This window comes from Ctenopharyngodon idella, chromosome 5, assembly GCF_019924925.1.
Source record: "Ctenopharyngodon idella isolate HZGC_01 chromosome 5, HZGC01, whole genome shotgun sequence".
NCBI classification, from domain to species: domain Eukaryota; kingdom Metazoa; phylum Chordata; class Actinopteri; order Cypriniformes; family Xenocyprididae; genus Ctenopharyngodon; species Ctenopharyngodon idella.
In genome coordinates, this window is record NC_067224.1 from 23,907,246 (window position 1) to 23,919,917 (window position 12,672).

Sequence of the window (12,672 nt, forward strand, 5' to 3'; positions counted from 1 at the left end):
CTTAGAATAAACTCTTAAAATGCTAAAATCAATTTGTAATCAATGTTTTTTTTTAATTAATCAAATACAACACAATCATTGTCAGTGCCTCCACAAGCAGTAGAAAGACACTCAGTATGAGCATAATGAATCTCGGGGCAGATTTTTTTCTAAAATGTTTCAAATCAGAGCAATAATTCAATAACAGTCAGTGGAAGTAGCAGTACAATCTCAATACTGATCTACATCACAGTTATTTTACAGAAACCGACCAATATTCCCTTTCAGTTGTCCTGGAAGACATTTAAAACATCTCTTATACACATCAGTCCTTTAAAGGCACAAACTGGATTCATCTTAAACCAACCTATGCCCATTGTAGCTGGTTTTGTGGTTTCATTTCCTGACAGATGCTAGATAGGCATACCAGAATAAGGCAACCAGGTTGGCAAACAGCACTCGAAACTGTGTAAAGAACAAAAGAAAGTAAGATAATGGATCAGAGATCCCTTATGCAATCTGAAAGAGAGGAATTGGTGTCATGCTCTTATACTTGCCTGCACCGGTATATAGTTGATGTTGATAAACTGAAACGGGGTCCAAACCTTCCAGTTCATCTTCATTGCAGGCCAGTAACTTGTTTTAAGTTTGTTTTGAACATCTGTGATTGTCTTGCCCTGCAAAAATCTCATTTTCATTATTTTCAGGATCGTAAGGATAGTGTGCCACCATATACTGGCAGAATATCTCATGAATTAGAAATATAAGATAAAATTAGTTTAGTGCACATCATAGTAACTGTAAAATGGAAGCTTGTTTCCACCACGGAAACTTGCAATTCTGACCTTTTTTCTCACATTTACACGTTTATATCTAACAATTTAGACTTTTTTTCTCACAATTCCAAGCGTGGATATAAACTCAGAGTGGCAAGATATAAACGGAATTGTAAGAAATAACATCAGAACTGCGAGATATAAACTTGCAGTTACAGGAAAAAACTCAGAATTGTGAGAAGTCAGAAATTTATATCTCGCAATTCTGTAACTGTATCAATTGTAAGATATAAACTCGCAATTGTGAGAAAAAAAGTCAGAAATGTGAGATAAAAAGTTGCAATTTTCTATTTTATTTTTTATTCTGTGGCAGAGAAACAATGTGTGTGTGGTTGTGTGTGTTTTTGTGATTTATGAGGACACACATTTGTATAATGACATGGGTATTACACTGGTTTACATGGGTATTACACAATGTTTTATTAAAAATGTAAAAATGCAGAATGTTTTCTGTGATGGGCAGGTTTAGGGGTAGGGGTAGTATAGGGTGACAGAATGTACAGTTTGTACAGTATAAAAACCATTACGTCTATGGAATGTCCTCACTTTGATAGCAAAACAAACCTGTATGTGTGTGTGTGTGTGTGTGTGTGTGTGTGTGTGTGTTAACTGTACAAGATAAGCTTCAGAGATCTGTAACCTTGAAGGCCAGTCAGATAAAAATACGAATGGACATTAACACCTGTTGAGCCATGAAAAACTACTTTGTTTCAAGCAAGAAACAAGTTACAATGCATGAGAACATTCTGCTCTAAAGTCTCTTCAGTGAGACACATTCATTAAAATTGTATTTTATTTATTTATTTATTTATTTATTTTTGTACTTGAGAAAAATTCTCTATTAGCCTTTTATTTGTTAAATGGTGTCTTGACCCAGTAAATCTTCAAGCAAAAGGTAAAACTATATATCCGGCAGACATATCAGGTAATGCAACACTGGCAGCTCTTTAAAAAAATTATAATTTCTTTTGATCTTAATTAAAAAAAAAAAAAAAAAAAAAAAACTGAATCAATGCTGTACCATGTTGACCTTTGCTTTATGTAGATTCACAGAGAAATCAAAGCCTCTGTCAACAACACACTAAATAGAACCACCTTGTGAGCTGAGAGACTGAAAACTGTAGATCAGCAAACAGATCAAGTTCATTGACCAGCAGCTGTACTCTATATTCTGGTCAAAGTTGAGCATCATGAAGGACAGCTAACATAAGATCTGCTTCTAATGAAAAGATTGCTGCAACAGGACAACCAGTCCTGTTGTTTTATGCTCCACGACATTATGAAAATCACATGCTTGCTTCATCCATACTCTACCCATCTTAACATAATTACTACCAACTTCTCAATACTTGACAATAAATGGTAAAACAATGTGTCAATGACAGTAATAACAACAAAGTTGCATATAGAGGTATGCCCAGAAAATAAAGTGTAAATAAATGCAGAAATTATGTCCTAAATCACATTGTTTCACTGTATTTAAAGTGCTCCTATTATGCTACAATAGTTTAACATGCATTTAAGGTCAAAAACACTATCTTTCTCATAATATATATTGCAGCATCATCTCTTTTCTGAAACTGTTCAATAAAGGATTCAGTCTCTCTAACCCTCTAACCCAATTTCTTTTGGAAGTGTATGCAAAGTGGATTTGCTTCCGCAGCACAGAAAACAGCATCTTCTCGGCATGTCGACAACACAAACCAAACTGTTCCAGGCCTCAGCTACAACTTCAGTGTTTGAGGGCTGGTCAGAGCAGATTTTGTTCGCAGACAGCCAATGAAGACCAAGGCTGGAATTACTGACAACTAATTTCATCAGTTCAGAATCGGTTCTTTCTTTTCAGAGACAATAACTCCATTTATCGTGCACTTTGATCTTTGCACTTTGCAGACCTTTTACTTTCGCAAACAGCTATTTGCTTTTTAATATCTGAAAAAGCATAATAGGGGCACTTTAAAAGGTTAGTTCACCCAAAAATGAAAATTCTGTCATTAATTACTCACCCTCATGTCGTTCCACACCTGTAAGACCTTCGTTTATTTTCGGAACACAAATTAAGATATTTTTGATGGAATCCGAGAGGTATATTCTTGTCCACAGACAGCAAAATTTAACACAATACATTGTTAAAAAAGTCTATGTGACTGCAGTGGTTCAACCTTAATTTTATGAAGCTGTCTTATGGCTTTGAAGGTCTTACGGGTGTGAAACGACATGAGTAATTAATGACAGAATTTTCATTTTTGGGTGCACTAACCCTTTAAGAAAACATATTTTCTGTCCAATAAAGTAGAAAATTTGATTAATGTTGCAAAGAAGTTCAGTTATGAAACATTACCTCCAAAGCATTCATAACCACATAGAAGAGCAAGAGGAAAGCAGGGGCGAATATGAGACGTTCCAGCAGAAGGCGCTTGATCAGGCAGTATGGGACAGTGGTTGGCAAAAGCACCTCCAGGAGATGGTAGAAGTAATGACTGAGTGGACCTGTGATAAAAAGTCTGAAAAATCAAAGAGACTTTTGAAACATTTGTAACTCATCATTTAACATGTAAAATGACTTAATGTGTACTGTGGCGTATATGTAATTAAAATGCATTATTTGACTCTGAAAGATCACTCTACCCATAAATTGCAAAGTGTACAGGTCCCAGAACGTTGATTTTCTTTTTTGGGCTGTTTTCTCCCCTGTTCTTCCTGTACTCCAAAGCTTGAGACAGAAGATTTCCCAAAGCAGATAGAATACCACTGTAAGAAAGAACAGAACAACCATTGTATCATTGTACCCAAATGGCCTTGCATCTAATGAAGAAGACACTTGTCTTTTTGTGTTTGGTCCAAAAGAGAGTGTTACTTTTGAAAGGACTTGATTGCCCCACCCTCCAAACAACCAATGGAAAAAGACGGCTTAAGATTACAAAAAATACAGTAATGGATAAAGTAAATGGATATTGCTAAAGAACTTTTTTTTTAAGTATTTGTGTGTGTGTGTGTGTGTGTGTGTTTAGTACTTAACTTGATTTAAAACTATTTTACATAAAATTAAACTGACCTCATGTTTCCGTTATTTTAATAACTATTATTAAGAAATGTATAAATTATAATAATAATTACTCTGTATTAATATATGGTTAATTATTAAATATCATTATCATATAATGACTGCACATTCATATGGGTAAATTTACCAACCAGAAGAAATAGTAACTATATTGATTCTGAGACTAACAAGAAAAAACTGCTATTAAGATTTTTGTGAAATTACAAAAAAGTAAACGGCTGGTAAGTTATATATATGTTGTACTGTTTTGAGCAAAAGATTAAAAAAATAGAAACAATTTGTACTTATCTGATATCACCGCAAGCAGAATTCGTCTGTTTTAGTGTTGCGTGTAGTTTGAGTGTATAATGATTTGTTAGAGGTTTAACGAAGATAACGATACGATAATGCAAACATTGCTGTCAGCATGGTAACATACATTACACGTAACTTGCCCCAAAACTACAGCTAGCCAACTAGCTTTAACAATGATATAAACTGACCTCGTAATCGATTTGGTGATGATTGGATATTTCTTTAACAAACTCAAGTATTGCTGTAGTACCCTCGCCAGAAAAGAGGGATCTCGGACAAGTACACTTTGCGTTGGCATCGTCAGTTTACTTTACTAGTACAACGTCTGTGAACTTTAGTCATGAGAAACCAACGTTTCCTTAAAGTGCAAACCCTAGGTGAGGAGGGTCGAACGCAGCGTGCGTGGTCTGAACGTGTACGTCATAGAACGGTACGGCTCTGTGCAATCCTATTGGTTTACTTCTACATGACCACGCCCTTAAGTCCACGTGCTGTCTCTTAAAGAGACAGCCAGATCAATTCTTATTAAAGGGATAGTTCACCCCAAAATGAAATTTAGTCATTTACTCACTCTCAAGAGCTATGTAAGTCAGTGGGGCCCATCAACAGTTTGGTTGTATTCAAAATATCGTCTTCATACAGGTTTGGAACAGCTCGAGGGGTGAATAAATGATGACAGAATTTTCATTTTTGGGTGAGCTATCCCTTTAAACTTCAAAGGAATAGAACATTCGGTCAAAGCTGCATGACTCTCGTGCTCACAAGTGGAAATATTAGGCAGAATATTGATTTAATTTTTAAATAATGAAAATGAATGATGACAGGGGCTGTTGAACAAAAAGAAAGAAAAACATTTTTTTTTTTTTAAAAAATGATTCATGCACTACATTCCAAGTCTTCCCCTCCAGCATATCTTTCATTTGCAAACATTCATAGATGGCACTTTCAAGACCCAAAAAAATTCAGAAGGTTATAGTTATGTGATTTTTTAAACCATGCGAAGAAGTGGAAAACGGTTAAACAAAATATATTACAGCTGCGGAATTAATTTAATTTACATGTGAAAAAATGTTTACCCACACAATCATACACACTAATACCATAAAAATATACAATTGTGCAAATAGCATAATTTACAATCAACATATAACAAGGAATTTACATAACACTGGAAATAGGCGTAGACTGAAATATTTATGTCAGCGGAAAATCTATGTGGTAAATACTCAGGATCTGGAATATGGGTTACCATTCTCATATTCCTCATAAATGTCCCTTCCAGGTATTCACTAAAGTTAAAATGACAGGATATGTCAATCATACAACAAAACAAAAAATAAAGAGCATTTATAGAAAAACTGATCTAAATAGACACTAAACACTTGCTGATACATTCCATGATTTTGTGTTCTTTTACTCCAAAATGTGAAAAACTACTTAGTGGTGTTTACATGTTACAGAAGACTGTTATATGTGAATTGCATAACAATGGGTAATGAATTGACAAAGACACATAATAATTAAAAATAACTACATGAGAAACCATGTAAAATTTACTTCTGTCTAACAAATCATTAGCTTAATGAGGAAGGCAACAATTCTGGGTCAATTTGCAACAAAACATTATCATGAAATGTAGAGTTTCCTGACAAAACCCAAGTTCAAATCTCCATGTGATTCCCATATTAGTGGCAACTAGTAATCATGACTGCCATCATTCCCATGCTCAGATAATGACTTAGGAGTTTTCTAAAACAACAACCGCCATAGACACTGAGCAAGATTAAGGTGGAAACTGTGATTTACAGAACCCTCGTCTTCCCTCTCTCTTTCTCACAAAGAGAGATCAGAAACAACATGCACACCAAACTGCATGCACAAGGATGCATGATTGCACTTGGACATAGTGGCATGGCCTGGAATGAAGAGGAACAAGGGTTAACACTCTAGCTTTAAACTAAGAACAAGTAACCCGGGTCAGCTGAGATGCTACTCTTCTACCCTCAGACCGTGCCTTTGCACTCGTTCGTAAAAGAGCAGATATGCGCTGGAGGAGAGCACCTCCTGAAGGCTGGCTTTCCTCACAGAATCATCAGAAACCCAGAGCCACTGGGAGCTAAAAGGAGAAGTCCCACGGGGAGCAGCAGGGCAGCGGCGGTAAGTGATAAAATGTCCTGAGTGCATGTCGCCATGGTGAACCAATACAGCTGTTAAGCGGAAGAGGTACTCCGAGGCGCTGGAATCGGAAGAAAAAAAAAAGTTAAGGTAATATGAAAAAAAAAAAAACAGTTTCAAACTAAACAGCATTATAGCATGCATGTATCTACCTGTAGTCGTAAGTGAGGTTGAATTGTGAGCTCAGTCCTGGTGAGTGTAGAAAGACAGACTGAAAGGTTCTATTGGATAGTGGCTTATTGTTGTTACAGTGTTCTGAATCTGCTAAATAAATTAAAAGTAATTTTAAGACACTCAAAAATATTGCAAGAAGATTTGATTGGTTTCACAGATTCCACATTTATCTAGAGTAAACCCATATTTACAGATCTAAACGACAGCATCACATCAAAGAGTTCACATCTCTTACCAACACCATTGGCGATGGTTTTGTCTTTTGGTTCTCCGGCAGCTTTGGCAGATATGGGCTTGTTTATTTTGCTGGTCCTCTGCAGGTTTTGACCAGCAGTGCAATGTTTGTATCGATCCAGAGACAAATATTCAGTAAACTGAACATGCTCTTGTCTCTTTATGGGAGTGCCCTCTTTAGACCATGTCAGTCTCTGCAAATGGATGCAGAGGCACTGAGGCAACTAAATGTGAAAAGAAACACATACAAACCAACAGGGTATTATTTAGGAGCACTGTTAAGGCCTGTTCACACCAAGGACAATAACTATAACGATAAATATATGTTTTTAAAATTGTTCTGAACTTAAAGGAATAGCAGAAACCACACCACAACTATAACGATAATAGCACAGAAGAACGATATTGTTTGAATCACTTTTACAGCAACTTTTTTCCAGCAGATGAATAATAATAACATTAACAGCCATTTAGAATCTATACATCAAGCATTTAAAGTGGAAGACGTCAAAACTGTAGCGTGCGCTTAGAATAAACAGAACAATTTTGTGCGTTGGTGAGGACATTAACATAGTTATCTTAATAGTTATTGTTCTTGGTGTGAATGGGCCTTTACTCTGTTACAGGGCAACTGTCAGAGTTCAGGAAAGGCTGTTTGTCTAAATGTGAGAATTTCAAACATTTATACCTTCCCAAGTTTCAGCTGTTTGACAAACGTCGTCCTCTGACTCTCAAGGACTTCTCCATTTACAAGCTCTTCAGCCTGCTGCTACAAAGAGACAGAGAATCAGTTCAGCAAATAAATGATGAGCTACAATGGTAGTAAAATAACTAAATTTTTACATATATGATACCTTGGTACAGTTTTCACACTCCACTTCTTTGATGGTTTCAGAGGAGATGAAATGCTGCAGACACTGGTCCAAAGTAACCGGTCGGCCCTGAAAGAAGGATACACATGAATACAAATGAAGCAGGTAATGAAGCTGGGTAATACAACTTCAGCTGTCATATTTGAATGTAGTGATGACAAAATAGTAAAGGAAGCTATTCTGCACATGTAATTGTATATTATTGAACAAGTTTGCATTACCCACTGTACTGAGGGGATTGAAAGAGACAAGCTGTCGAAAGAATCATAGTGCACAGGACTCTGAAATCAAAAAAATGCTGTTAACAACTCCATTGTTTCAATAAGATGCTGTAGACATAAACCTAAAAACTATTTAAAATTTAATTTGAAAACAAGGCTGAAAAAAGATCACCTGCTGCTCACAGCGCTTGCAAGCCATATAACTTGTTAACCGCCCATGAAAAGGATGCCGAGTCCTCCATAAACTCGGAATAGGATGTAATGGGCCTGGAGATGAAGAAGATAAATTACTAAATCCTAAAAAATACTAAAAAACTAAATTTAGGCAATAAACGAAAAGTCTACAAGTTTAAAGAAGAAAGTTTTCATTCACCTCCACTTCTGCAGCTAATGTTTTTTTCTTTGGACTCCACAGATTTCTGAAAGCATTAACAATAGGGTGGCAAGAAATGTCATGTCTAATTAAGAACACTTTAGATTTACAAACTATCTTTTAAGTACTATTATTGCATTAATGGTGACTGCTCTTGATTACCTCCAGTGTTTGCATGTCGAACAGGTGAGTGACTCTGGGTTGGCGTTCCCGTTCCTCCTCTAATGATGATGTGAGAACATGAAAGAGCTCATGAGCATCCTGAGGAGATAAGGCAAGGAATGTAAACTTATATTGTCATTTTTATGTTAAAGTCCCCCTGCAGTCAATAATTTTATCCCTTAAAACTTATCTTTGATAATCAAAATGACATATTTAAACTTTTTGTCCTGTGAAAATAGCTTCTTCATGCCTTAAAATAGCTTTAATGTAACTCTACTCCCTTGCTTTATTTAGTATACGTGGAACCATGAATATGCAAATTGGTCCCCGCCTCCACTCATTCGCACCAGCTCAGACTCCCTGATCCACTCGGTCAACTGTAGTAAATGCTGCACAATGGCAAGTGGAAATATTGGTTTAATTCAGCCATATATGTTTGAACCAGAAACTGATTCAGAAGAAGAGGAAGAGCGAATTATACAGGGTCGTCTTCAAGTCGATCTATCAGAATGGTAATGCATTTTATGTATCCCTCTCTACAATGTCAGACACGTAACCGCAATTGATATGATTAGCCTTTGGCTTGACTACATTACCAAACAGCTAATAATGTGTTGCTAATGTTACACAAAAAATGTTCCCGTTCACCAGATCAAAGTCAGAAAGCTGCCTTCTAAAAATTAGTAAATCTTTAAAAACACTTTGAACATCATTGAAAGTCAGTGAAGAAAAGCCCCACCCCGCATGTTGACGTTGGTATTGCATACTTCCCTACTATATAGTAGGCGAAAAACTATGTGATAAATGTCCGAATTCACAATACTCATAAAAGAGTTGTCAGAAAGTACCCGGATGACCTACTACTTCCAGCGAGAATCTGAAGTGTGCATATGATGGACACTTTACTATCCCATGAGGCCACAGGAGAGCCTTTGTGAATGGTAGTGAAGCGACGCAACTGATGCCGTAGGTCACATGATAATGACAGAATGGCGAATGTAGTACGTCCCAGATTACATTCATACTACACACACTCATACTATATAGAACATACTTTTTTTTTAGTGGTCCTGAAGTAATTACTTATTCAAACCACGTTTTTTGAGCTTGTCTTTGGTACACTGCAGTTTTAACTAAAAAAAAAAATACTCAGGAATGGTGTTGACTGATGAATTTGCACATGGTTTGTTTTAAAGCATATTAAAACACCACAAAGATGCATTAAATACTTTATTTTCACCACAGGGGGTCTGTAATGAATCTTTAAAAAAAATTTGAGCTAAGGATGTAAAAACATAATTTGGAGTAATTCCTCCATTTTTAAGAAAAATATTCCTGTAAAATATGGAACTGCGCTGTCTTTGAGAACATCCTACCTGTTCCTCAAAGGAGCTGATGTGCCATCTGTAAAGTCTGAGAGCTTCTAAAAGGCCTCCTGCATCTAAAACGTCATCTTCTCCAGGATCATGACTTGATAGGGCTTTATAAAAGAAGGAAGATGGAGAGATCACCCTTTCAGTGTGAATTAACATTTTGCGCATTTGTGTGAGCTGAAGTGACTGGGAAAGAACCTTTAAGTAACTGCATCAGAGATCTGGACAGCTGAGTCTCTCTCTCTGTTCTCTCTAGATGGACACTGCTTTCACTTTCAAAATCTTCAAGCCATCTGATGAAGGAAGGACACGCTGCCAGGCCCTGGAGAAGTGAGTTCATAAAGCATGTGTTCCCCAGATTAAGCAGACCAGGAACCATACCTGTGAGAGAAATTATACATTTAATAATAATACATCTTATTCTAAATAAGCCAAGAACCATACCTGTGCGAGACATGATACATTTAAGCAATGAATACAGTCACAACACACAGTGTAGAGACTGCAACCCCTCTAGCAGTTACTATATTCACAATATAACAGAGCCTACAGCCTCATTGCTTTCATAAAATAGTTACTACTTAATATTTTATATACTGTATCTAAATATTTAAGGCACGAGTTCACACATACATGAAATCAGATATAGAAAAGTATGCTTATTTGACGTGCTGTCCGGACGGAGTACCATGAGTACCATGAAACCCAGAGTACCATGAGTGGGACAGGAACCAGCCAAGAGTGAGATGACAGGGTGGTGGAGGGATGCTGGGAAGCTGTCGCAGGACAGAGGTGAGGGATGGCTATATATAAAAGCCTTTTCTTGTGCTGATTGGTTGGATTACCCGAACGTGCTCCTCCTGAACTTTGTTAAATAAACTAAAGCAAATTCATGAAGTGGCATCCTTATGCTACAAGATATAGTCCCTGACATGTACTAGTATGCCTTTATTTTGAAGAGCTGTATTGACCTCCACATCCAGCACTATCTATTTTATAATAAAAGTTAGTCACCATGAAATCAATTCTTGTTTTCTTATGGAATATTGCTGTATTTATTATAAATGATTTATGCGTGCACTTCATTATTTTTATTTAATTCATGTACCCTCGTAATGTTTAATCAAAATAACTTCCCCTCCCTCTTGCAGAGGCATCTCTTCTCTTCCCTGATGATGCGTTTATTGGTGGAGGGCGGGACAACCTGTCACTCACATGAGATCACAGCAATAGCAAACCACAACCATCCAATCACATCCCATTGGACAAAATCAAGTCCCGTCCTAAATTTTTTCTTGTCCAAGAAGCTGTTTCACGCAGATATATGTCACAATATCGAAGAAATTACCACTGTAACAGTTTCATGCACACTTTAAAGTCAGCATAATACAGAAGTTGCAATTGTCTTTTCTTCCCTATTGTGATGTATATCCGAGTAAAAAAGCTACTTAAACCAGAAAAAAAAAAAAAAAAAAAAATTCCATCAGGAATTGATTGGATCATGTCTTTTCTAATTGCTGTGATCTCATGTGAGTGCACACATCATCAGTGAAGAGATGTTGCTGCTGAGTTAATGTTTTTGATTATTTATGAATGCACATTAATTAAAAAAAAAAATTGAGCATGGATAAATCATTTGTAACTAAATATTCCATTTACAATTGTCAGTTTTGATTTCATGGTGACTTTAAATTCCTCTAAGACTTTTAGTCACAAAGTAAACAAACCTTTTCTCTTCTTCTTCCTGTCTGAAATTGGCCCCCATAGTACATACACTCCAGCAGCCATGGCAGCAGCTATACCACCAATTACACCCCAGTTTTTCATCATCTTGTTCCTGAAACATAAAGAAAAAAAAGGTGTTTTCAAATTTGGTTGCATCCAGCACAGACAACTGGATTGAAATGGCAAAGTTAAAGAGCACATTTACAGATCCTTCCATGTAGACTGATCACAAACAAACATGTCAGAGGGACACCTGTGGCAGACAGCAGACTATCTCTGACCTTGACAGCTGTGTTTGCGTTAAGTCTGGCTCTCTAGCAAAAACCCCATAAGCCATTCGTATGTACAACACACTTTTGGGGGGGAATAGTAAAACATTTAAAGCCATATTTCAACCTCTGATTTATGCTGTATACTGAATTAAAGCTTTCTGAATCATTAAATACCTATAAGTGTTAATTTCACATCTATTGTCAAGACAGATGGAGTAGTTTGAATAAGCTACTGCTGGCTATCAAGCTAGGAAGAGAACCAGCGGAACAAATTTATTACAGCACATACATGTTTACTGGGTCTAGAACAGCTAAAAGCAAAAAAAGATAGATTCGCATGTTTATTTATCTGTGATCAATTAAATTCACAGTAATAGAAGCGAATGTCTGCTGGCCTCCAGTTCAACAGCTGGGACTATCTTTACTGCCCTTTCTTGCGTCTAGTTGAGCTATACAGATTCACTAATCAGCCGTCATGCCACACGTTTCTATACAAAGTCCAACCTTGCAGCGGATCCAGTGCGTAAAAACTCTCGAACAAGCTTGTCTGTAGCTCCTTGTTTGCACCAAGGCATATTTCACTGCGCTCGCATGTGCGGAACTAAACATTGCGCATTGTTGTTCGACGGACCTTCCGCTTAGTAGGACGAGCCTGCCGTAAACGGAAATTATGAGGGGCCGTGAAAGCTGTATTTATAAGCCATGAGGGTTTGTGTAAAGTACGAAAATGAATTAAAAAGAACATTAAATTTTCAATATCCACCTAAACTGGATATGTGAACAAAACACTGAAGAAAAAACACTCTTACTTTTACAATAAATATATAAAAAATATTATAAAATATACATTTTTAATATTGTAACTATAGGCTATTGTAAAAGTACACGTATTGTGCTGTTAAATACATTTTTCTTTTT

The 12,672-nt window shown here is 36.5% G+C and overlaps 2 protein-coding genes across 5 annotated transcripts; both read right to left on the minus strand.

Annotated features, from left to right (window-relative positions):
- Positions 1–28: 28 nt before the first annotated feature.
- On the minus strand, positions 29–4,604 carry pxmp2 (peroxisomal membrane protein 2). The gene is made up of 5 exons (XM_051893188.1): positions 4,362–4,604; positions 3,444–3,566; positions 3,157–3,319; positions 537–656; positions 29–444 (listed from the first exon to the last, which is right to left on the minus strand). The coding sequence occupies exons 1-5, from the start codon at positions 4,469–4,471 to the stop codon at positions 376–378; spliced, it is 585 nt and encodes a 194-aa protein (XP_051749148.1). The 5' UTR covers positions 4,472–4,604; the 3' UTR covers positions 29–375.
- Positions 4,605–5,143: 539 nt separating this feature from the next.
- On the minus strand, positions 5,144–12,426 carry usp30 (ubiquitin specific peptidase 30). Of its 4 annotated transcripts, none has more exons than XM_051893175.1 (13): positions 12,259–12,426; positions 11,485–11,594; positions 9,956–10,138; positions 9,761–9,864; positions 8,385–8,483; positions 8,223–8,268; positions 8,022–8,116; positions 7,850–7,909; positions 7,611–7,697; positions 7,445–7,522; positions 6,758–6,980; positions 6,501–6,612; positions 5,144–6,409 (listed from the first exon to the last, which is right to left on the minus strand). In XM_051893175.1, exons 1-13 carry the CDS (start codon positions 12,327–12,329, stop codon positions 6,163–6,165), a joined length of 1,515 nt encoding a protein of 504 aa, XP_051749135.1. In that variant the 5' UTR covers positions 12,330–12,426; the 3' UTR covers positions 5,144–6,162. The 4 variants fall into 4 exon arrangements, with proteins under 4 accessions (XP_051749135.1, XP_051749136.1, XP_051749134.1 ...); XM_051893176.1 differs by having other exon boundaries at positions 6,501–6,537; positions 7,445–7,525; XM_051893174.1 differs by having other exon boundaries at positions 6,501–6,609; positions 7,445–7,525.
- Between the last annotated feature and the right edge of the window lie 246 nt (positions 12,427–12,672).

Bases quoted from the DNA above. Each gene is read 5' to 3' on its own strand.
- usp30 (XM_051893173.1), bottom strand. From the start codon at position 12,329: ATGCCTTGGTGCAAACAAGGAGCTACAGACAAGCTTGTTCGAGAGTTT. The intron at 10,139-11,484 runs GTTTGTTTACTT...TTTCTCTCACAG, and splicing joins CAGGAAGAAGAAGAGAAAAG to GTATGGTTCCTGGTCTGCTT. The intron at 8,269-8,384 runs GTAATCAAGAGC...TAATGCTTTCAG, and splicing joins TCGACATGCAAACACTGGAG to AAATCTGTGGAGTCCAAAGA.
- pxmp2 (XM_051893188.1), bottom strand. From the start codon at position 4,471: ATGCCAACGCAAAGTGTACTTGTCCGAGATCCCTCTTTTCTGGCGAGG. The intron at 3,320-3,443 runs GTAGAGTGATCT...TTGATTTTTCAG, and splicing joins GTACACTTTGCAATTTATGG to ACTTTTTATCACAGGTCCAC. The intron at 445-536 runs GCAAGTATAAGA...TTCTTTACACAG, and splicing joins TCAACTATATACCGGTGCAG to TTTCGAGTGCTGTTTGCCAA.